The 25,390-nt window shown below is 43.1% G+C and overlaps 2 protein-coding genes across 2 annotated transcripts in view; both read right to left on the minus strand.

Moving 5' to 3' along the window:
- Nucleotides 1-18,657, minus strand: part of Pon3 (paraoxonase 3) — a 32,577-nt gene extending 13,920 nt beyond the window's left edge. Inside the window, exons 1-4 of the mRNA XM_041675664.1 lie at nucleotides 18,521-18,657; nucleotides 16,972-17,042; nucleotides 9,455-9,510; nucleotides 3,789-3,954 (exon numbers count right to left, since the gene is read on the minus strand). Of these exons, the coding sequence (XP_041531598.1) occupies nucleotides 3,789-3,954; nucleotides 9,455-9,510; nucleotides 16,972-17,042; nucleotides 18,521-18,594 (367 nt within the window). The 5' untranslated portion in view covers nucleotides 18,595-18,657. The remainder of the gene's footprint in view (nucleotides 1-3,788; nucleotides 3,955-9,454; nucleotides 9,511-16,971; nucleotides 17,043-18,520) is intronic.
- A 5,160-nt stretch (nucleotides 18,658-23,817) lies between these two features.
- Pon2 (paraoxonase 2) overlaps nucleotides 23,818-25,390 on the minus strand; it is a 31,533-nt gene continuing 29,960 nt past the window's right edge. The window contains exons 8-9 of the mRNA XM_041675548.1: nucleotides 25,220-25,348; nucleotides 23,818-24,599 (exon numbers count right to left, since the gene is read on the minus strand). Coding sequence (XP_041531482.1) covers nucleotides 24,441-24,599; nucleotides 25,220-25,348 — 288 coding nt within the window. The 3' untranslated portion in view covers nucleotides 23,818-24,440. The remainder of the gene's footprint in view (nucleotides 24,600-25,219; nucleotides 25,349-25,390) is intronic.

Raw genomic sequence — 25,390 nt, forward strand, 5'->3', positions numbered from 1 at the left:
CAGACTTAGGCAGGTGGAAAAGCATGGTGGAGTCCTGCCACCATACACAGAGATGTTTCCAGGCCATACAGTGCTCTGCATGGCAGATTTGGCTGGAAGAAAGAAAGAGTTTATGTGTCTCATGTTCAGTCTCAGAGTTAAAGTGCTGAGTGTGGCTCCTACCTGGTGGCCCCAGAGCTAGCAGAAATGGTACATTCACCATTTTGAAACTAGAGAGAGGTGGAGCCAACATCCAGAGCAGCTCCTCCATGCTAGCAGTACAGTGCACATGGCTCAGAGGCACAAGTGGCTCTGCCATGTTGGACTGGGTGGGGCAGGCGGACAGTACCTGTATTTGACCTGGTATTGTTGCAGCTTAGATTCTTAAGAGTTTAGCATTTGAAAAGCTCTTCAAGACAGTAGAGAATTAAAGACAATGCAATAGGACATATTCAGGCATAAAAGACCTCTAAATGGGTCATAGTGTTAGATAGACATATGTAGGCTTGTGAGAAAGAAGAAAAAGAGTATTAAAAAGGCATAAAGTAAAGTCTTTAAAGAGACAGGATGCAGATAGGTATAGATTAAAAGAAATAAATAAAAATGAGCCACATAAAAATGGAAAATTCACAGAGAATCTGGATTATGTATATTATTGTATTTTCTTTGAGTTTTTTGACTGTAAAGGTGCTAAGTACAGAGGCACATCTCATTGTGTGGACTGCTAAGATAAAGCAGGACATATATTACAAAGGTATCTTGACTTCAAAATTTGGGTCTAAGGATATGATGCTTTGGAAAAGAGGTTCTTCTTTTGTTTTCACAGAAGGTGAGACTCTGTGGATTGCTTCTAGACCAATGTGGTATTATAGACCATGCCCTCCTGAAAGGTTGCTGTAAATACTCTCAAAAACTTACTTTGCTCAACTGCCGACTGAGATGAACCTAGCAAACAGGATATACCATGAAAGACCTAATTAACTGTGCCCCCATAGGGCACGAAGCAGTTTGGAGAGAAAAAACTGTGCCCATATTCCCAAATATTGTTTATAATTTTTTTACATTTAAAGGGGGATATGATGTAGAAATGAATAATTTACATTGGTATGAATTTTGCTTTGTTGATATAAATTTAAGGTCAATTATGTTATATGTATATGTATTTCTGATCTTGATTAAGGTATTGTGATTGTGTAATTCATTTAAAAATGTAATGCATAATTAGGAAATATAGGTTGTTAATGGATAATCATCAATAATAGTCAAGCTTGTAGTCATGTTAATTAGATTTTCTAGATGTGCATAGATATATTTCAGATGGATAGGCATTCTTATATCTTTCAAAGACTATAGAATATGGCATTTAAAATGTTTTAACAACTTAGGGCTTTTGTGACAATGAGACACATCTGCTCCTGGCAGCACCAAGCTACTTCCTGAGGAAGATGGGTTCCTTATGGAGCTTGATAGCCATTTGGGCAAGAAACTGCTCTTGCCTGGACTATTGCATAAACTGGACACAGAGAACCCACAGAGAGAGGACTGCAGAACTTCCCTAAAGGTGAGATGATCCTTCGGGGTTCCTGATTCATGAAAGAGTCTGCAAGACATTCTGCAGGATACAAAAGAAAGTGACTGAACTGTCTTTGAATTTTCCTGCTTCATGAAAATGCCTGCTGGATACTATGGGCCTGTTGCCTGAAGATGGATGCCCCAACGGTACAGAATAACTTTGGGTGACTGTCCAGGAAGAGAGATGTCTCTGTCATTTCTAGAGTTTTGGAAATTGCTTACTTCTTGTTTACTTAGGTAATACTATATCCTTCTGGAGTCTTTGATGGAGTTGAAGAATGGATAGTCATAGTTATAGTTTTTCCATTGTTATGATAAAAGATAAAATAGTTATAAATATTGTAACTGTAATTCTTGCCTGATAACTGTTTTGTTATATGTAATTTTACTTTTACTATGTTAAAGTTAAAGCCTTTCTTTTGTTTAAACAGAAAAGGGGGAAATGGTATAGGAGGTCCTTTGATATTGGTGTTGCTTTCATTGGTTGAATAAAGAAAACTGCCTTGGCCTTTTGATAGGGCAGAAGCTTAGGTAGGAGGGGAAAGGAGAACTGAATGCTGGGAGAAAGGAAGCAGGGAGAGAGCCGCCATGGAGACTGCTGCCAGGTCAGACATGCTAAATCTTTCCTGGTAAGCCACGACCTCATAGTTCTATACAGATTATTAGAAATGGGTTGAATCAAGATGTAAGAATTAGCCAAGAAGAGGCTAGATATAATAGGCCAGGCAATAATTTAATTAATATAATTTCTGTGTTGTTATTTTGGGGGGCTAAGTTAGCTGGGTGGTGGGACACAGCCTGCCACTTGTCCTACAACACAGGTAAGTGTGTGTGCATGTGTATGCTCATGCATGTGCATGTGTTCATGCATATATGTGGGCTGTTTGCACATGAATAGATATCAAGTCTAAAACAGGACACTGGGTATCTTCCTCTATTGCTCCCTGCCATATTGCTTTGAAACAGGGTCTCTGGCTGAACTGGAAGCTCACTATTTTGGCTACAACAGTTGGCTGGTGAACTCTGAGGACCCACTGGTCTCCTCTCTCAATACTGAGGTTTCAGAAATAAACAACCATACTTGGCTTTTTAGGTAGGTGCTGAGGATTCAAACTAGGGTGTCTTTTCTTGAAGACCAAGTGCTGTTACCCACTGACCTATGTACCCAGCCTCTTGTCTCTTTTATTATTGTCATCCTTGTGGATAGAAGAAGTGACTTATTTTGAGTTTATTTGCATTTCTCAAAAGGCTGAAAATGTCAAACACCTCCTAACTTCTTAATGAGCATTTGTAGACTTTCCTAGTCTATTCTTCTGTTCAGATACCTGCCCATGTTTAAATTGGGCTATTTGAAGTTGTGTGTGAATAGTTTTATGTCAACTTGCCACAAGTTAGATTCATTGAAAATGAAGGCACTTCAATTGAGAAAATGCCCCCATAAGTTCCAGCTATAAGGCATTTTCTTAATTAGTAATTTATGTGGAAGCCCCTTGTGAGTGGTACCAAACACAGGCTGGTGGTCCTAGGTTCTACAGAAAAGCAGACTGATCAAGCTATGATGAGCAGGACAGTGAGTAGCACTCCTCTATGGCCTCAGCATCAGCTCCTACATCCTGGTTCCTACACTGAGTTCTTTCTCTAGTGATGAACAGAGATATGGAATTGTAAGTCAAATCCTTTCCTCCTTAGCTTGCCTTGGTCATGGTGTCTCCTCACAGTAAAATATATACATATGTATTATGCTCTCTTAACCAGACATATTATTTTGCAGATATTATCTGTCATTCTTTAGGTTTTATTCACTTTCTTTGCAATATTTTTAGGTACAAAAATCATGGTTTCAGTTTTCACGAATGACGTATATCTATGCTTGCCCTTATACTATGATTTTGAGTGTTATATTACTATTTTCAAAAGTTTGTATATTGATTTCTCTGAACAGTATTCAAGCAGGTTATGTTAGTCAAATAAGAAAAAGAGTGACTTCCTCCGATCTCTCCTATCCACTCTTTTTCAGAAAAAAAAATTTTTTAAATGCTTTTTGTGCATATTAAGATTTCTATGCTTTTTGTGCATATTAAGATTTCTATGCTTTTTGTGCATATTCAGATTTCTGCAAAGATTGTGCACATTTCTTTGGTGGAGTAGCACCTGCTCTCTACCCGTAACCCAGATGCTGAGAAGGGATCTATGGCATCTGTCCCTCCACCCCCCTGTTCTTTGTCACTTGGTTTTACCTTTGTCAACGAAGGTACTGATCCCATGTGGGTTCAGTGATTCTTTGTCAAATCCATCACTGATTTTCAGCGCTTGTGCCTTTGGGTTTTGTTCATTCAAATCCATCAGAAAAATTCTTCCTGGTTTGTCTGGTGCAAAATTTGGCATGCCTGGATATTTTAACCCCTTTAGAAACAGAGAGTGAGTCTACACTGATATGCATATTTAAAGAGTCAGTTTACACACACACACACACACACACACACACACATTTAAATGAAACAGTCTACACACACACTCTTATTTAAATGACATTTTCATAGGGAAGTCAGAATCTCAAAGCCAAACAAAAATGTTCCAGGTTCTGCACTTCATTTAGAGTTTGAGGATTTTTCACTCGGTCAGCTGTAGCCATTATCTGATCTGGGGGAAGGGGGTCAGCAATGTCATTCCAACCTTGGCTATGAATACAGGAAGAGTCATATTTGAGATAACAAACCATTTTCAGTTTAGGAAGAGTTAAACCACAGATTACAATGCCAGGGACCAAGCTGTGTTACTTTTTCAGAGTCTGCCTAGGTCTTGGGGTACTCATCTATAAAATGAAACAACTGAAACTTTGATGGCTAAGATCTTTCCAATCTTGATATCTGAATTTTTTCTTTCCCGAAGCATAGCTACAAGGTGTGTGGCTTAATTCTATTGTTCTTTTCTCTCCACTATTTATACTATGTAGTATAAATGTATAAATGCAGTATAAATGTAGTATAAATGACACCAGCCACAATTCAGTGCGGGGTGCTAGCATCATAAATGATTTCTGGTTTATTTTGTTCCTATAGGAATTCTGAAAATTCTAATTTGAATATTTACTCCAATGAGTACACAAAGTTTATTCTAATACTTTGGACAGTGACCCTTTAGACCCACGGAACTAAGTATTTATCACCAACAATAGACACCCACAAGGTACCGAACCTTTAACATACCCCAGTTCCTTGTGTCAAACCTTGAGGTTGGTTTATTCTATACCAAGAACTAAACAGTTATTTCATGGTCACATATCTCCTCATCACTCTGATTTAACCCAAAATTGACCAGCTTCTTTCTTCCCCCTCAATCGCTAATCTAAATATTCTCCTTTCTAATCCACAGCCTCTCTCTGTCTCTCTTTCTGCTCCTACCCTTGCAAACACATGTACTTACTTATTGGTCCTTCCGTTGCCCTCTCACTTTGGAGCAGGTGGGAATCTCTGCATGTCCCCATCCATATCTTCAAGTGTTTTGAAAAGATTTAGTCATTCTTATTTTGTGTATATGCATGTTTGAGTATATGCATGTATGTGTTCCACATGTGTGCCCTTGGCAGTCGTGGGATTCCATGAAACTAAAGTTTTTAGATAGATGTGAACTGCCACGCTGGTGTAAAAGCATTAAGTGATCTTAACCGTTTAGCCGTCACTTCATCCTCCAAGTGTTTCTTAGAATCCTCCTTGTCATCCAAGGCTTGAACCTCAGTATTGTTGGAAGGAGGTCTCTGAAGCTACCAGAGCAGTGCTCTCCATTCCTGAAAGACCATTCTTCACCATGCCCGAAGGAGGGATAAGCAGGGCCTTACTCTCAGATTCTGTTTCTGGGCCAGATTCTGTCCACACCAAGTAAAGAACCTCTCTAATAAAGCCACGTCACTTGCTTCTATGGTGGGTCCTCTCTCTGCTCTTTCTTATACTGGCCCAGTCCTTAAGAAAGAGGACACACATTCAGCCACAAATGGGACAGCTATGTCAGAGGATCAAGCCAGTCAACATTCTAGCAGGGAGCATGGAGGAGCTTGTGAGAAGCTATTGACACTCGGTGGCTGCTGGGAGATGAAAAGTCAATTTCCTTTAGGACTCTGGCCTCTGGTGGGTCAACCAAGCTCCAGTGAGCATATGGGCATCATACACTGAAGTCTGTGTGCTACTGAAAAGAGGGAGAGGTGGAAAGTTGAGAAAGGTGTGGATATGGGTACCATGCATAGATCTGGGAAGAATTAGGGAGAAGAGTGGAAATGAATCTGATCAAAGACTAGTGAAACACCGTCACTTATGCTATGCCTATGATGAGAAGAGGGAGACATCCGCAGCCACTTTGAAGACGGTGCATCCCAGCATCACCTGCAGTCAACATTGTCACTCTGATTTCTATGTCACCCTCACAGACAACCCGCTCTGAAGCCCACAGCCCATTCTGCGCCACTTTGAGTGGTGGTTGAGCGCACACTTCTCTGGAAGGACTATGGCAATTCATGTCAGCTGCCTCTGACTCCTTTCTGCGAATGGCCGTCAGCACTTCTGCCCCATTTCTTGAGGAAGAGACACCCTCCTGCTCTCCTGTCAGGTCTTTCACTGCTTTCCTGATCCGCTACTCTGTAGGACACCACCCCCTCTTGCTTTATTCCTTATTTTTCATTAGTGACTTAATCTGTGGCCTGGAATTTTGTTCCCGTTTCTCATTCCTGGAAACAAATCTTTCCCTAACTTTCTTCAACTATGTATTTATCTCCTTGTTTCCCCTGAGGTTTCTCAGAAAGATCGCGCAACCTCATTACCCACTCTCCTTTCCCTGGAATGAACATTCTACCTCCTGTATTGTGGAGAAGCTAATCTCCAGGTGGTGCAGAAGTCTCCAAGTGTCTTCCTTGACTGCATTTCCTCTTTCCCTGTCCGCAGCACCGGGGACCTGGACACTACAGAATGCCTCCTTCCTTCATGACCAAAAGTCAGAAGCAGAGTTCTGAAATAGAATTTCTGTCTTGATTTCTGCCTCTTAGACTTGTCTTCCTTCTGTTCTCATAACCCTTCCTCCACTGTGTTCTCTCCTTATAGTTTCGTTCATAAAGCTTCAGTTATTTCGTGTCCCTCAGTGATTTTGACGTATGTTTGCCCACAGCCTGTCCCTCGTGCTGTAGCTTACCCCCCACCTCCAGCCTCCACCCCCACCCTGACTCCCTTCTAAGGTCAGCTTTCAACCAACTTGTTAAAAACCAAAGTGAAAGTCATCCCTGCAGCCCCTCCCTCTCAGGACGTCTGTTCTTCTCAGCTAAGAATGTCACTGTTCTGTCACACCATAGAATTCACTTCTCAGCTGCCCTCTCTACAGCTAATCCATCAGTAAGTTCTTCGGCTCAGAGACTGGCAACACAAAAGAGGAGATGTTAAGGACATCTAGCCATATGGCTGCCATTCATGTACAGCCTCCTTCTGCCACACCATAAATACAAAAATGATCTCTACAAGTACCTTAATGTCATCTATCGTCTAAACAAAGAGACCAGAATGAAAAATATTTGATAGAAACAGGAGGAAGGCACTGCACATAAACTTCGCCTGGAATAAGAGTGTTAAGGAAACACTCTCAGAGGAGGCTGAGGGTTAGTTTCATGACATTCTGTTGGTTAGAATTGGTGGCAGCCATCCTGCTGTATGCCAGTAACACCACACAATTCCACTCCTACTACATATCGCTGAAAATAACGACAGTCACTCTGAGGTATCGGCTTCTGATTTCCCAGAATGTACTGAAGGTATTTGTGAAGACTCACTGAAACCTTCCTTTGTCATTATTCATCATCAGACCTCATATGTCTAGTATTTTGCTGGGTGCCTGGGGGATTGGGACAATTGTCTGTATTCTGTTGATTATATTTTAAATAAACGCTGATTGGTCAGTAGCCAGGCAGGAAGTATAGGTGGGACAACCAGGCAGGAAGTAGAAGTGGGGTGAGGAGAACAGGAGAATCCTGGGAAGAAGGAAGTCCATCCCTCTGCAGTCCTGTCCCATCCACAGAAGAAGTAAGATGTGACTGCCTCACTAAATAAGGTACTGAGCCACATGGCTAGCATAAACAAGAATAATGGGCTAATATAAGTTCTAAGAGTTAGTAAGAAGCCTGAGCTAATGGACCAATCAGTTTATAACTAATGTAGACCTCTGTGTGATTTCTATGGGACTTAACGACTGTGGTAACTGGGCAAGACAGAAAACCCCGACAACAGAGTATTAACAAACACATCCAAGTCCCAGCTTCAAGGAACTTAAAATCACATGATGTCACAAGAACATATCAGGATAATGTGGTCCATCCACATCCAACAGCAGAACCAGAGAAGGCTTGCTGAGGAAGCCACATACCTCCACAGCGGTTTACTGAGAAACAGAGGCTAACTGGCAAAGTGGGAGGATGGGAGTAATCCTTGTCACTCTAGAAAGGCTAGGAATATGTATTTGCACAGAATAACTCTGAATCTGAACATTGCCAAGAGAGGCAAGAAGGTCATAGGAGAGACCCAGGAGAACAAGATATTGAATGCAGGAAGAGGAAAAAGAGCAAAGAGCTTAAATCCTAAGCTTCAAGTAGGAGTTGCTGATTTGCAGAGCAATGCAAAGAGAAGGGTGCTGCCATCTCTCATGCACTGTTTGGGATGAGAATGCTCCCTTTCTGCTGAGCAAGAGCTATGCAGCTCTGCTGCCGGGGAGGCATACGGCAGGAACAAGCATTTCCTAACAGCAAACACAGCTCCTAACTCTATGATAATCACTTTTGCAGGTCTGTCCAGCATAGCCCTGAAAATCAAACTTGACAGTAGAAAACTGAGGCCAATAAAAAGGAGCCTTTCCAGATAGTTTTGTCTTTGAGTATGGAGGAAAAGTGAAGAAACAGAATCCTGCCTCCCACCATCTAAAATTGTGCCCTTCTCTGTAGTTTATCTGCCTACTTAAGAATCTGGAAACTTGGGTCATGCTTCCCTAGGATGCCTTACTTCGAGCCAAAAGTATTTAAATTTAGAATTTATGTAAGTTAGTGGTTTGGGGAAAATTGAATGTTTCCATATGCAATTATAGACACAGAAATTAATTCACACTAAAAGTGTGGTAAATCCAATTTTTCAAAATATTGGAACCAAACTGTGGATTTATTTAGGAAATAGAGTTTATGACTGACATGCACACATCCCTGGCTTCAATCTCTAACAAACCCATATGAACAACACCAGCAAGCAAAACCTCAGACCCTATTCCAATGTGCTATTAGCTTGGTAGATCCAGGACAATCTTCAACATCTAATAAACACACTGTTCTTTTATTTACTGATTTTTCCCCCATCCCCTAGCATAGCTTCCTGGTCATTTAACATTTGTCAAAGTGGTATTGAGAACAAAATACACTTTCATCTCTACTCATGGAAACTCATTGAAGGAATAGCAAGGAGTCCAAGTATTGATGTTAAACTCTTTAACTTACAGCACTCCATACATAAGCAAGCATGACAAGAACACTGGTTAATGCAAAGATGACTATCAGACACTGAGGTACCACCCAATAAGGCAGCGATGAAACTGAGAAGCAACTAGACAGAGCTGAAGACCAGCCTGAGACTCCAACGGACATCAATGCTCTTTTCCAGAGACCGTAGGCAAGCATGCAGCTGCACACAGGAAGCTACCACAGGGGGCAGCCAGAGTCAGGTGTGCCTGCGGTGTTCTAATTAGCCTTCCAGATTGCACTTTGGCTTTTGTAGCTGACTGTTCTACCCAGAGGTGGGATGAACATGTAGGGGTCCATCTGGCATCTCAAGCTGGAAACTTTAATGCCCTGTCTATGCTGCTATTGATGTGAGCATTGGACTGGTTGGCAAATACTCACAGTTGAGATAAAAGCCAGTCCACTAGGAAGTATATCAATATCTTCAGAGCCATTCTCTGCAAAAACACAAAACAGAAAATAATCACAAAAATGCATATGTGGAGCCTTCAAAGAAAAAGTTCAATGGCCTAAGCTTTTGAGTAATTTTCAAAAGCGCATTGATGGTTTCACCCATTTACTTGGGAAACTACTGTAATGTTCAGGAATCCAACTGATGGAGCTGCTGTTCTATTAGAACCCCTGAGTTCATCTCCACGAGCATTAAACTCCTCTTTACAATTCCATTTTTTTCTGAAGGAAAGTGTAAATCAAACTACCCTATAAAATGAAATTCATGTCCTAGGTTGATTCTTTAAGTTACAACTTGCAGGAGGTGTCCTGAGAAAGTCTGTGCTGTTCCCTATAATAGGCTGCTCCTCACATACGGAATGAGAGAATTCAGGTATCACGGAGAAGCTTCCAGAGAAGTCTCCCTACCATGTCCCCCATTCTACAGCCTGTCAGATTGAAGCATACGCAACCACAATGAGAAATTAGCCAACAGGTGATCCGTGTGATAATGGTCCTTCTTGGGACAGGTTGTGGCAGGAGATTTATTAGGAGGAGTTGGGTAAGTTCACTTCCTCCTTCGGAGCCTTGAGCATTTTCTGTGGAAAGGAGTATGCAATGTGTGAGTGGGATGGAGGGGAGGATGGGTTCTAGTAGAGAAAAGACCTCATAAGACTTGGGGGAGGGGCTGATTCTGGATGTGATGACTGTCTGATACATCTAACTCTATTCTGCAGAATCGGAGTTTAGTCAAATGCTTCTGTGAAGATGAGACAGTCACACTATTTCATTGTATTCTCTCCCCTTGAGCCTGAGGGAACTCAGAAGCTGTCCTGACAAATGGGATGGGGTGAGTGTAATGCCATGTAACTTCCAAGGCTAAATGTGAGCCCTAGATGCCCTGGTGCAATCTCTCCCTCCTCTTCGTCCTTATGTTCCTTCTTCCTTTCTCTTCCTCCCTCTTTTTCTTCTATCCCATCTAGCCCCCATCCCCTCTCTCCAGAATGTACCTTGCATGCCCTGAAGTGAAACACAAAAGTCTGGTTTTTCAAAACCACAGAGCAATGTATGTAGAGAACAGAAAGATGGGGAGAAAAGCCAGAGGATCCCAGGTGCCTTGTTCCCAACTTTGAGTCACCTTTGCTAATGCAAATGGAACAATTGGACTTTCTTCACGAAGCCCTGCCAATATCATAAGAAAATTAGCTAGGATTTTCTAGGTTTGTTTTGAGACAGGGTCTCCCTACGTAGTCCAGGATGGTCTTGACCACATGATCCTCCTGTCTCAACCTCCCAAGCTCTAGAATTACAGCTATGTGTTACTATGTCCAGCCTTGTTGTTCAAACTCACTAAGTGTGGGGTGGTCTGTTATGCAGCCACACTAATTGGAACACACGGGAAATAGGTATCTGGGGAAACGGATTACTAGGTTGTCACTAGGCAACTGGGAGAGAGCATGGGTGGATGAGGACAAGAAAATGAGAATAAAGCTGAAGAAAAATAAATTTGAACTGATAGGATGGTGAGCAGCAAGTGCTGACAACCAGAGACGGGAGAAACTACCCCCAACTGGTAAAACTATCCAGAGCTTCCCATTTCCTAAGCATTTGGGTTGGTCAAGATTTACCCATCTCTGGTGCCCAGATGGCTTGAAAAACTTGATGCTCTTTCCATATGGAGTGAAATGCACACTGGGAAAACCCACACATCGAATAAAGCAATTTTCAACACCACAGGTTGGCTACTTCTCTGAGGACTCTTCCATCTCTCTGCTCGGTCCTTCGTGATTTCCTGTTGCCTTTATCTCTCAGTCTGTTCTGAATAGAGAATAAGGTCTGTCTGCCCTTGCCTGTCTCTCCAGGCACAGCAAGCAACAGCTCAGTCTTGTGCTCTCAGGTGCCACCCCTGTGCTCTTGATTCTCTAATCTGCATAAGTTATTCTTGCAAGTTCAGACTTCTGCCATCACCTGATGCTAAACACTCCACTGGTTCCTCATGTACAACAGCTTCCAAGCAGAGCTAGAAGTTTCTTCCCTTCTAATTTTCCATCTTTCAATGACAATGAATGGTGTCTATCCTCAGGTACCCAGAGCAGGGAACTTGGAGCTATCTTTACCCCCTCCTTTCTCTTTCATCCCCCAGACATCACTTGTTTGTCATGTATGTACTCTTGGTTGTCATATATGTACCCTTGTTTGTCATGTATGTACCCTTGTTTGTCATGTATGTACTCTTGTTTGTCATGTATGTACTCTTGTTTGTCATGTATGTACTCTCAAGTTTCTACAATAGTTTCTTAATAGGTCAACTTTGTTCCCCTAGCCTATTGCCTGTACTGATATCCATCTTTCTCAACTGCCAAGTTGACCCTATCATTCCTTTGTCTAAAGCCTTCTAAAGGCCTGCGGGAGCTAGCACTATAAATCCCATGTCCCTTGGCGGAGATTCAAATCCATCCACACCTTGGCCTAGGCTCAGTTCTCATTGATCCTGCCTTTCTGGATCAATTCTAGCTATGGGATGCTTCCTTGAGTAGTTTATGAATGACATTAGAGTCATTCATTTGTACACATGCACACACACACGTCTTCCTCCTGGTTTACCCTTCCTTGCCCCTGCCTTGCCCCTAGTGGTCTGCAAGGCATGGGGGCACTGCTTCAGCTTTCCAAAGCTTTCCTGGCTTTAGCATCCATCTTTATATGCAAACATTGCTGCCTGTGGCACCTTTATTATGACATTTTTCACACTGTGTCCCATGTCTGCTTGTTAATATCCTATTTGACTGAAAGCTTTTTGGAAACAAGGCCGGGGTTTAATTCCGTGTCGTATCTGTGTATTCTACATAACACCTGCCTTTTTTTATTGTGCATGCCCTTGAGGCAAGCTCTTTCACTTAATAAGTAAGCAGATTAGTAATTTGGACTTTCTCTCGTTTCGGAGTTAAATGATATGGATGTTATCTCTGAGTACAGGTGTCCCGGTTTATCGCGATTTGATTAGGAGATTTCAACTCCCCAAAGACATGAAAACGAAACCCATTCAGGGGAAATATTACCCTTCGTTCTGAATTCTGATCTTGCCAGTTCTCCCTGGAGTCTGAGCCATATCAGCAGAGGCTGCTCTCATTCAGGAGGGAAATGACGGGCTCTACAGAGATCCTACGGCACAGCCCGTCTGGGAATGCTCGGTGAGTTAGGGGCATGCAATGCATTTTTACTTACAGTATTTTCAACTTGAAGGCATTTATCAATTCAAAACCTACATTGCAATTTAGCTTCTTGCTTAATTAATGGTTATACAAGATTTTCTGAGTTGTGTGATCTCTGACTTGGCTCCTTTTCTTTCCCAAATGCAGTTTTCTATATCTCCCACGATAGCATCACCCTGGCCTAACGTAGCAGCATCCAGGGGGCTCTGTTCTTTATTGCTTCCCCCAGAGCATGGATACTATTTCACTCCAAGGAGGGAAAGCAGCGTCAGCTGGACTGACAGCATTTCCACTCCCACTTCCCACACACCTTTGTCTACACGGAACCGACAAGACGAGTCCCAGGAATCTCATCAGCAGGGAAGCAAGTTGGAGTGGAGCTGCAGGGCCCTGTCCTCTGGGTTCTCCTCGTACCTTTCGGTACACAGCTATGGTCAAACCCCTCCGTCACAAAGCTCTTGAAGAAGTAACTATTATCTTTCAGTCCTACCATGAGTCGCCACCACTTCAGTAATTTCTTTCTTTCTTCAATATTCCCCATAGTTCCCCAAGAGAGTGTCATTCCACCAGTTTACTACATGCAATTTTATTATTTTATATAGTTTATATAAGTTGTATATATAAATAATATATTTTATGTAAAATTATATGCTATTTATATAATTTTACCATTTCACACCTTGGGGAAATGCCAGCTAAGTAAACAAATGGAATTCACTATGGAGTAGCGGCAATCTTGGAGACCAAGAAGGTGCAGGAGGGATGCAAGGCAGAGAGGCACTGCATACAAACCCGAAAATGTGAGAATCCTACCCACAGAGAACTCTGAGGCAGGGAACTCATGTTTCAAGTGTAGCTTTGGTGAGATGCCAAGAGATGCCACATAACTTCCTTGTTGAAGGCATCCTCACCCTCATAGGCTTGGAAAACAAGACAAAGTTAATGCAAAAGGAAAGAATAGAGGTAGCGTTTACTGAAGGAAGAATTATTCGACCTTCCAAACCTTCCTGTAAGAAAACTGAGCACACTTACAATCCCAGTATTTGGGAATCCAAGGGAGAAGGATTCCATAGGGATGGTTACATAGAAGACTGCATATGAATAAAATCAGAGGATGCAAAAAGAAGGAGGAGCCGTAAAGGAGGGAAGGGGAAAATAACCATACAAAAACAAAGGATAAATTAATTTTGTAAATTTGCTCTTAGCTGAGGCTGGTGGCACGGCTGTAATCCCAGCTACTTGCAGGGTCCAGGCAGGCAGATTACAAACATAAGGTATGACTGAGCTATACAACAAGTCCAAGGCTAGCCTGAACAACTGAACAAGACTCTGAGTTGCAGATGCAACCTAGGAGTAGGTTTTGGGCCCAAGCCCCAGTAAAACAAACACACACACACACACACACACACACACACACACACAAACAAGTTAAAAATAAGTTAAGTAACAAACAAAATCCACCTGATTGTAAAGCAAAGCAAAGCAGAGCTTCCTTTAGCTGTGTGCCTGCTACGCCCTGCTAGAGGTCCTCCATTGTGCCTACAGTGTTGCATGAAACCCTCTGCCGTGGAACAGTTTGGACTCCAGACTAATGTCTTCTTAGCTATCTCTGTTTAAATACCTACTTGCCTTCTCTTGCTCAGTTTCCATTTAGTAATATTCTAGCTATTTACACTTTCTGTTGTAATAAGACTTCTCTGGAATGCTTAGAATAAAAACAATGTCTTGTCAGTAGATAAGACATTATATATCATATCAGCATTAGACAACAAAGACTTCAAAGCATGAAAGAAAAAACCATCTCAGCCCTAATCTAGGTGAACATCTGGACCATCAGGCAACTAACGCAATCCCTCTGTGTGTCATTTCTTCCACACAGCACTGATAGCCACATTTGCTCTGTAGATCTGCACTGGGAATAAGGTATGTGCTTGCAAAGGCGCCACACACCTTTGAAATGGGAACTTTGGTGTTCTGTTTTTCCTAATAATCATCAGTATTGTCCTATTATCAAATGGCCTGTAATCATCTTAACATGCTCAGATCTTCAAAGTTAAGATATAAAGGCGTGACAGATGCAAAGCATGGCATGGTATGATTTTCTTCATCTCTCCTGAGCCAGCTTCCAAATACTAAAGCTGTTAGGGCCATCAGGGCATCGACCTCTGGCTACAATGTCAACTCTAGCTTTACTTTCTCAAACTCAAGACTTTTATAATTTGAGAATTAGAGCAGACAGAAAAAAACCCTCTAACCTAATTCTCCCTCTAAAATGCTTGGCATGCTCATGTTGTGAGATATATGCATGGTGAGAGAGAATATTACTCTCAATATTGCTTCTCAACCTGTGGGACAAGACCTCTTGGGCAAACCTCTATCTCCAGCACTGTTCACATTATGAGTCATAACAGTAGCAAAATTACAGTTATGAAGTAGCAACAAAAATAATTTTTATGCTTGGGGGGCCACCACACCATGAGGAACTCTGTGCGTGTGTGTGTGTGTGTGTGTGTGTGTGTGTTTCTTTTGTCATTTATTGGGGCTTGAACTCAGGGCCTCATTTTATAAGACTGAAAAGAAACTGAACTGAGTCACTATTGAGTGTCTGAAGACTTTCCTTATGAGCTGAGGAGGTATGTCTTAAAATCAAGCAGAACGCAGCACCTCAAGTCCTCTGTAGCCCCTTTCAATTCTGTAACTTGAGTGTCATGCGCACGGCCCTTGTTTAGGCTGAGACACACAGGGCACAGGTCAAACTGCTCTGAAGACACCTTGCGAGCTTCCACCTCGTGTTTGCTCCTTCCCCAAACTCTGGAAGCTGGGGGACAGGGCCCACCAGTCTCAGAGACTCATGTATGCTGCACACGCTCACCCTCCCCAGCAGAGCCTCTTGACTTTGGTTTCTAAAACACCAAGGTCACCTAGTTTCCACCTGGCAGCATAAACCATTTCTAAGAGCCTGGAACAGGGCTAAAGAGGGAGTTTCAAGTGATACAGCACTTGCCACGCTGGCCGAAGCCATGGCTCCTATCCCCCTACCACGCAAACTAGATGCTCTAGGGCAGCCCTTTGACCCCAGCACTTGGGAGGTGGAGGCAAGAGGGTGAGAAGTCCAAGTCGTGTTTGGTTATGTATTGTGTTCAAAGGCAGCCTGTGATACTTGAGAAACAGTTTCCAAAATAAAAACAAAGGATTAGAAACTGGGAAGAGGTAAAAAGAATAGGAAACCAAAACCAAAAGGGCTTCTTTTTCTGTTTTGTTTTTTTAAATATAAATACAAAGAAAAAAAAAGAAAACACAAATTCACACCACAAAATAAGCTGTTTTAACTCATACCAATAAATCAGTCACAGTCTTTGGCCCTAGGGAGTTTGCAATCTGATAATGAAAGAGAACACCAGCTCAGAAATAAACCAAGGAGTAGGCGTGGAGTCAGCTGAGTCCCAGAGTGTTGTAAGAGTAAGAAGGAGTAAGAGAAGAAGAAGAGGCTGCGGCTGACTTCAGTGAGCAGCCATGGGAGAGAAAATGCCACAGCACAGGTAAAAAAGGCACAGGGCACTTTTGGTGGACAGTGAGTAGAATCTGGCTGCCTTTTAGTTTTATTTTCCGGGAGCAAAACTGGAGGCTTGCAGCCCAGGTAAACATGGGAGCAGAGCCAAATAGGTGAGGCCAGTGGGAGCAGAGGAGGCTGCTGCCCACTGGTCTCCTGTGGAAGCAGGAGGGACAAAGAGGAAGCCAATGCTCCCAAGAATTTTAATGGAACCTCCAGGGGATAATGGGCCTGCTGTGGGTTGAGGAACCATGGAGGGAATGGCAGGAGTGTGACGCTGACATCAGTTAAGTCTGATTCTAAATAAACAACACTGGCCTTAGTGATGGAGAAAGGAAGCCTTCAATTTGAGAGGCTGGAGATGTCACTGCAGAGTTGAGATTAGTATTTTTGAATGACATCTAGGCAGGCTGAAAGCCTGAATACATACGAGAAGTGCTTGCCAGAAAACATGGGAGGAAAGGATACCTGAAGCCAAGATTGTCAAGAAAGGGAGAACTAAAAAGGGGGGGATGGGGGAGCAGCAGCCAAGAAGCAGTGAAATTCATCAGAAGATTGAGAAACGCCCTTGGCATGAGGTAGTCTAGGAACCATCATGTGCAGAAGTCATGCCGCCCGCCACCGAGTGATTCGGAATTAAATCATTTCCCAGCCCTAGGGAAATGATGGAGAAATGCTGCTGCCTTCTCTCGGTTCTGTTGCGTGCTTACCGAGGCCTTCAATCAGGTGGCAGTGCTGAGGTTCTGTGGACTTGATCTCCCGTGTTGAACTAATTCTTTCTCTGCAGAGAATGGAAATGAACATGAGAAACCAGGTCAGAGGTCAGAGCACGGCATCCCAGGTCAGTGTCAGAACAGACATGGAAGCCCTCCAGTCCCTTTCCTCTTTTTATGGACAGCATAAGAGATAAGCAGGCAACGCCTTTGGTTCCTACTTACGTAATACCTCTTTCATAAGCACTGTGCCCACAGAAGCTAACTTCCCAACTATCCCTGAAAGAATAAAGCATAGTTCTATACCAAATATAAGACCCCACTTGATGTTAGGCAGAAATGATCAGTATTGTTCATTTAAATAAACAAAACAGCATTGCATCATTTTCCTAGGTATTATTGATTATAAATCTGCACTTCCCCCCTCTCGCCTCCTCTCGCCTCCTTTGCCCTCGTTATTTCTGTGAGGTCTCCAAGGAGCTAAACCTGTAACTCTAGTTTACCCTTTGTCCTTTTCAACAGCTTATGCTGACTTTTATGGACCTGACAAACCATAAAACTCTTAACCAACCGACTTTCCAGCCATGTTCCTTTTTTTTTTTTTTTTTTTTTGTTTTGCAGTGAAACGCCCTTCTAAATATTAGGTATAACTTGAAATATTCACTAAGTTACATTCAAGAAGACCAAAGTTAGATCTCTCTTTCAATCGCTTATAAAAAGTGCTCTAAGAGATGGGCTGGAACTCTGTGGAGGCGCGGGTGTGACCCGAGCTATACTAGACACAGGTGTGTGGACTTCCGACCCTTAAATTTACCATTTGACGATCCTGTCACTTGTTGTTTGGGGAGCGAGAGAAACAAGAAGCTCTCCCAAGCTGGGCTGGGAAGTGTTGCCAGCAGACATCGGGTGTCTGAACAGATTGCAGCAGTGAACTGAGACCAGTCTCTCCTTACGGAAAGAATAGAAGCAGGATGACAAGCAAAGGCCTTAGCCCCACCTAGGAATAAGGCTTTAAAAAACTTAAAAAAAAAAATTCTTTCAGACCAAACTGACTTTGCTTAAGATGATTCTGGAATGGCTGTTTCAGCTGAACCTGCTGCTTCAAAATGTCCACCAACCTCCAAGCCAGGTCCCTCCACAGGGTTCAGCTCTCTTCCTCTAGTGTGGAATGGGATCCCTAAGCCTGCACTTTCAGGGTCTGAGTCAGCTAGAAACATCGAGCTGCAAGGATGGTCTCCTCCCCCAAGTTCAGCACTTCTGAAGGACTTCAGTGTTTCACCCGGACAATGTAGCAGAAGACTTGGAACAGGTACCTAACCTTTAGCAATCCAGTGTGGGCTTTCCTACCCCGGCAGCCTCGAAAGGCAAGAAGCAGTCCGCTTTTATAATGAGTCATTTTCAAGAAGTTGAGGCGGTGGCAGTGAGGACTGTTTCCCAAACTGTTCTTTTGCACCCGCTAGGAAGTTGGAAGCAGGTAGTCCTTGACCTAACTTGGACCAGAAAAAAAAAAAAATCAGAAGACGTCTCCGTGGAGGTGTCCACTCACCTAAAGGTCAGAATCCTCTCCCCTATTAAGGCCAAGCTGGCCCCCAGCAAGGTCAGCACCACTAGCTTCCCCATGGTGTCTGGGTGCCTAGCAGCAACGAACCTATTCCAGGAGCTGCTCCGGGAGGGGAGGAGCAGGGATGGAGGGGTGGGGATGGGAATGGGGGGGGGGGGGGCGGGCGGACACGATGTGGCCCCGCCCACTGCTCTTTCCCTTGTGCCCCGCCTGCTCCTACCTGCAGGTTTGCTAATCCCCTGGAGGTTGGTCAGAAGTTGCTGGGTGTTTGCAGTCTCTTGCTCCAAGGCTCAAGGCTACATTTGCGTGGCGGGGCTACAAGCCACTTCCCTGCTTGAGTTTCAAGGAAACTTTTGTTCTTGGGATTCAAGGTCACCTTTGCAAGCGAGCTGCAAAGTCATCTTTGAACTCCGGTCCAAGGCCACTTTCAGGCACAGGGTCCAAGTCAACTACTCCTCGTGTTCAGAGTTCAAGGACACTTTTCTGCGTGGAATTCGGGACTCAGAAGACTGTAGTCGGAGGTCGCGAGTTGGTGACCTCTGGTTAAGAGCAGCCAAGCTCTTGGTGGCTCTCACGGAGTCCGTGCAGGGTGGCGTTTGTTTCTTAAAGCCACAGAACCTAATTGCCTCAGCTCCACCTGTGGACGAAGGTGGAGCGAGCTGCTTGGAAGTCCAGAGTTCATAGACAGAGCTTGTGGGTTCTGGCAGGCAAGATATACGAGGAGAAACTGATCCTGAAATCCTCTAAAGGGGAGGAAATACTGAAAGCCAAGCCCTTCTCCAGGAAATGGAGCTCTGGACTTTTTGTCTCCGGACCTTTGCCATCAGGATGCTGTACATGGTGAGTCTATCTGTCTGGATACCTGGAGGATGGCCGGAATACAATAAAAAGGACCTAGTTTCCGTGGGAGATTCTTGCTATTCTTTCCTGTGGACTTCAGGTCTTTCTGGTGAAGAGCACACTTTCCTCTCATATAAACAATATTGCCAGAGATTCTGAAGATGGCGGGACACTTGAGGGGTTTAGGGAACACTGCACCTTCAAACGTCATCTATTTTTATTTTCTAACAGGAGGTAGCAGCAGTAGAATTCAGTTTTAAAAATAACATTTTTTTAAGTGTGAAGATTTTATAGGACTAAAGATATCAAGAAGAAGGTAGCCCTTGTCATATAGAATACCTGTGCATGATATTGGGTGATGGACAGATGGACAATGGCTCAGCAGTGTAAAGACCAATTACCGCTCCTGCAGAGGACCTGGGTTCAGGAAAAATGTTACGACATTAGTTCTTCCTGAGGAGGTGTCTTGGCACCAGGCAGCTCAGTATGCCCAATACACTGTGCTAATCGCTTACGCCTTTCAAGAGTTTATTCTCTAGCTAACCAAAGAGCAAACAGACCCAGGTATTGAGCCTGCCCTGGGGGGAGGACACGAGGATGTTTAGGGTTTAAAGAAGCAGGTGAGAGCGACTTGGAAGTAAGACCACCAATAGTCAATGTATCTGTCTTCATGACCCTTAATGGATCACATGACCATTCAGTCTTTAGGAGGTCTGGGTGTAAAGTGTAGGGGCCCCAGTGTTAAAAGTTCGGAAGACTTGGCATTCAACTCCCAGAAAAGTAATTAGGGCAACCATTTTCATTATCCACTCATCCAAGTTGTCACCTACAAAAATATTACTAGGAGACTAATAAGCAGTTGTATAGTTTTCAATACTAGTGGTTAGGAGCATCAACTTGAGCACTCAGGAGGCTAGGACAGGAAGACCAAATGTCCAAAGCCAAGCTGGGGCTAGATAGTCTAGTGAGATACTGGGTCTGGTTTTGTTTTAAGTGAAGCTGGGGGATTTGAGGGGAGCAATGGCATTTCCCATGGATACCATCCTCTCGATATTTTGAATGTTTAAAATTTTATTTTGTTTTCTGTTCTAACCAGAGGCACAATTTCTTGAAATATCAAGTTCTAACCCATGGGAAGCCCTACCTCTTCTGAGGAGTGGATGGGGGCATGGAGCAGGAGGAGGGAAGGGAGTAGGAATACGGATAGCGATGTAAAATGAAGAGAAGGATTGTATTAAAAAAATCTTAATAAAAAAGAGAATAGCAGGTCTGGGAGCATGGGTAGCTAACGGAGCATTTGCCTAGCATTATGGGGCCCCGAGTTTGATCTCTAATACTACAAAACTTAAGACTAAAAAGATCTGAAAAAATTATTATTAGAAGTCAGCAGTGGAATTTTTTTCTGTTTTATACAGGACTGGCCAGAGTCGTGGTTCAGCAGTCAAGAGCACTGGCTGCTCTTGTAGAGGACCCAGGCCCAATCCCCAGCACCAAATGGCAGCTTGTAGCCTTCTGTCTCTCCAGACGCAGGGTGTCTGATGTTTTTAGTGGTCTCCTTGGACACTGCATGCGTGTGGTGCGCAAATATACATGCATGAAAAACACTAATACATTTTAAAACAAAAAGAATTCTCATCTATAGGAAAAGGCCAATGCCTTTAAAGAAAACTAAAGACAAGAAAATTCAGTGAAATGTAATTCTCCTTATATACCTAACAGGGCATATTTTATTCATCCATCCATCCATTCATTTATTCATTCAGATAAGGTCTCACTGTATAGCCCCCGGTGGCCTGGAACTCTCAGAGATCCACCCGAGTCTGCCTTCAGAGTTCTGAGACTCTGAGTGCATAATCACATCTAGCTTCTTGTAACAAGAGAATGAAAATTAAACACATTGAAAGAAAACTTGTGAAGAGCAAGAGCAAAAAAGCTAAAAGAACATTAACGTGATCTCCCGGGCCTTTTCTTCTCACATGTAGAGATTCTTTCTTGAAAATTGTGTCTGAATGAGAAGTGCAAGAAGCTGCAGGAAGGCCTATGAGCTGGGTTGGTGCTGTGACTCCTCCCCTGCTTCCCTGCACAGCGGTCACCAGTCAGTCTGCTCGCTTCAACACACACTGGAACGGAGCAGTCAAGACCTAGGGAAAGGATGTCTTCAGAGCAGTCAAGACCTAGGGAAAGGATGTCTTCAGAGCAGTCAAGACCTAGGGAAAGGATATCTTCAGAGCAGTCAAGACCTAGGGAAAGGATGTCTTCAGAGCAGTCAAGACCTAGGGAAAGGATGTCTTCAGAGCAGTCAAGACCTAGGGAAAGGATATCTTCAGAGCAGTCAAGACCTAGGGAAAGGATGTCTTCAGAGCAGTTGCCAGGAGTGAACCACCCGTGCAGAAAACGAAGAGGATTCACATAGCTTATCTAAGTTTCCTTGCTCCTTACAGTACACACTCATGTCGGTTTCCTAAAAGACCTGAGGCTTCATCAAAAAGAGAGAAGAGTGTCAGCGAAGGCTGAGAGGTGGCTGGGTGGGTCAGGTGATCTGCAAGAGGTCCTGAGTCGGAATCTCCAAACCCACACAGAAGCCGGGCATAGCTGATTTACCTGGAACACCAGTGCTAGTTCACACAGAAACGTTTAGGTTCGTGAAGACACCTGTATTAAGGCAATAAAAAGGAGAACAATGGAAGAAGATGTGTGATTGTCCTCCTCTAGCCTCCACACACACACACACAAACAAACATGGCGGGGGGGAGGGGGGCGCGCAGGGGAGGAGACAAACAGACAGAGAAAACCTGTGCCCCAAATGTATCCCCTAGTAGTGTCCTATCACCGCTGCCGTTCCCGTTGGATAATGATGACTTAATCGCCACATCGTGTCCCTCAGAATATGATCATAAAAAGGTCATCGTAAATTAATATACATTATAGTTACAGCTTGATAAAGTAATCCCTCATACCCATTGATAGCCCAAATCAGGATTTACTCAAACCTTTCGTGTCCGCCTAAGATGGACAAGGCACGTGCTCATTAACGCACACCCACGTTTGTACTAATGAGACTTTGAATAATTTAAGTGGAAAGCACTTTGCTTGTTATCTCTCGCACGCTGGCATTTCCTATTAATGTGTCCTGTTAGATACAGAGCCATTGCTAACATCTCCTAAAATCGCAAACATTCCTTTCTTGGGTTGTGCCCTTAGATAAACAATATTTAATCTCTCCTTATTCGTCTGTGAACACTCCCCTCCCCCCATAATAGAAGCAGCAAGAAGTATTCACTTCCTAGGCCTGAAATACACCCCCAATTTATTCTTGACAGAATAAATAGAAAATAATAAATAACAGAAATATATAAATACAAATTACAGGCTAAATGAACCACAGACCAAGTTTAAGAATACTTCTGCAATTTTCATCCTAAAGCCGTTAAATCATTTAACACAGCACAGAACTCACGACAGAACGCACTATATACACAAGGGACTGGGTAACTCTGAAGCACAAGTTCTATGGCAGTAGCTCCATCTAATTGCTAATGGCACAGGGTCTGGCATTAGAAGCAGATTGATATTCACCCTCAGGAGGTGTGTGACCTTGACCGGCTGTGAAAGGTTAACAATGATACAATATCGACATCTATTCCCTCTAGGCTGCAATTAGGATTAAGTGGAATAATGAGAGTAGTGCTTCCCAGTGGCTGGGCATCTGAGAACTAGCCGCTTCCCAGTGGCTGGGCATCTGAGAACTAGCCGCTTCCCAGTGGCTGGGCATCTGAGAACTAGCCGCTCCCCAGTGGCTGGGCATCTGAGAACTAGCCGCTCCCCAGTGGCTGGGCATCTGAGAACTAGCCGCTCCCCAGTGGCTGGGCATCTGAGAACTAGCCGCTTCCCAGTGGCTGGGCATCTGAGAACTGTCAAGAGTCTTGATAATGAGGAAGATGGGGAAGTGAAGCAAATGACTTTGTAGGTGACAATGGTGATTTATGTGAAAGTCCTTTATAATAAGGTTTTAATAAGTGTAAGTGAAAGAAGCATATTAAAGTCTCTTTAGGACTCTTTTTGGAGCTAGAGGGGAAAAAATGTTCCTCCTGTGATTTTGGCACCCTTAGTCCTCATGTAGTATAGTGCTACCTACCCAAGCAGGCTTGGACAGCCGATCTCACCTCTCCTGGCTTCTGTCATAGTTCTGTTCACTGAATAGGTAAGATCTAAGATGTCAACTCCAAGCCTTTATCTCCTCTTTTTATTGAAAGTAGGCTTCTATTTAGGAAGAGAACCTACAGGAGATGCCTTAAGAATTGACAATCTGTGGACCGGGTTAGTGGGTCTTTGTGAGTTTGAATCCACCTTGGTCTGCACAACAATTTCCAGGGCAGCCAGAGCTATGGGATGAGATTCTGCTTCAAAGAAAGGGTGACGGAATAAAACTCTGAGGTACAGCATTCAGTTGATTTATTTTATTTTTTCCATAGAAGAGCTCCATTACATTCAGCTTTCGTGAGAAACTAATATGGCCACTCTTGTCCAACCAAATCCCTTGAAAGTCCCTTCCTTCCTGTTCTCCTGAGAGTCTACTTCAGGAATGAAACAGAAACAAAACCTGGATTTTGGTTAGTCTTGACTGCAATTCTAACTTGTAAGCCAATAAACAGACCTGTAAGTAGAGATCATCATATTGTTACTTATCAGTAGTCCTGAGCGTGTACAACGGTCCCAGCATGGGGACCGGGGCCGCTGACTTTACAATACATCCTGTTCCAGTGGGCTACTACAGGGTGGGAAGTGACGTCCCTCTGTGCAAAACACATTCACTTTATTCAAAAGCAGCTTTGTTCTTGTATTGGCATTTAAAAAAAAATACAATAATATTAAAAAAAAATAACGGTCATTTTCTTTTGATGTCAAAAGTGCATCAGAATTGTGGGCCTTTCCTTATTGAAAAAAATGAACTATGTATGTGGTATAGTCCTAGGTTGGTACTGTTGGTTAAATTCCCTCAGAATTAGCAGTTCATTAAAAGATTGTTTTGCTACAACTTATGGCACTTGCATGCCAAAATTACAATTTAGAGTTCACAGTACAAGGCTCTCTGGTATAAAGTGCCTACAAGAAGTTTTCTATCATATATGGTCGCCACAGAACTTCCCTGGAGGACAGATCCATTGTTGATATACACTGTAGACACAGATGGCTTCTCGGATAGAATGTTCTGGATGCGGAGAACCTACGCAGGAGATACCAAAGTATTAATAAAGAACCCCACACAGCCACGCCACTCAAACACCAATAATCCCTTGTCTTCCCCAAAGACACATGATTAGGAAGGCATGCTGCTGCAAACAGCAGTGACCAATCTCCTTAATGCTTAAATTAATGTACTTTGTCGTGCCTCCAAAGAAAGGACTTTTTAAAGCACCTAGTCATGCCATGCCAACACGGGATTTTGTGTCGTTAGAGCGATTCAGCATTGATGGAAATAGACGCCAACCACTGTGCTCGCTTTGACACTACTTCCACAAAGCTCACGTCATGTGGCGTGTTGACAATAAACCAGATATTTTTAAAACTGCCAGTATACCACATGAGTAGAACCTGTATCTTTACAGAAATGACTTTTGACTAGTTTCCACCATAATTTAATTCATCAAAAGATTACTTTTCTCAAAGCATTTGAACAATGTAACATTCTGCCAATTATTGGCTTAAAGCAATTACAAAACTACCTCCCAGGTTTATTGTGTTATTGGTTTAAAAGAACTAACAAATCATCCTGGTGACAGTTTATTGCATTATTAGTTCAGAGGACTTGAATAATTAAGGTTGAAAAGCTCAAAATATAAAAACCTCTGACGATGGAGGATGGTTTGGGTCATACACGAAGAGCTTCTGGCCATTAGGGTGACAGCCAACCCAGATGTCACCCGACGAAGGATCAATAGATAAATTGTCCACCAGTGTGCCCAACTGCAGAACCTTAAAAAGAAATAATGTCAATATCTAATTGATGCAAACAAC

The sequence above is a fragment of the Microtus oregoni genome, unplaced genomic scaffold (assembly GCF_018167655.1).
Source record: "Microtus oregoni isolate MIOR12 unplaced genomic scaffold, Mior012 000026F_ref0000081, whole genome shotgun sequence".
Taxonomy (NCBI): Eukaryota; Metazoa; Chordata; class Mammalia; order Rodentia; family Cricetidae; genus Microtus; species Microtus oregoni.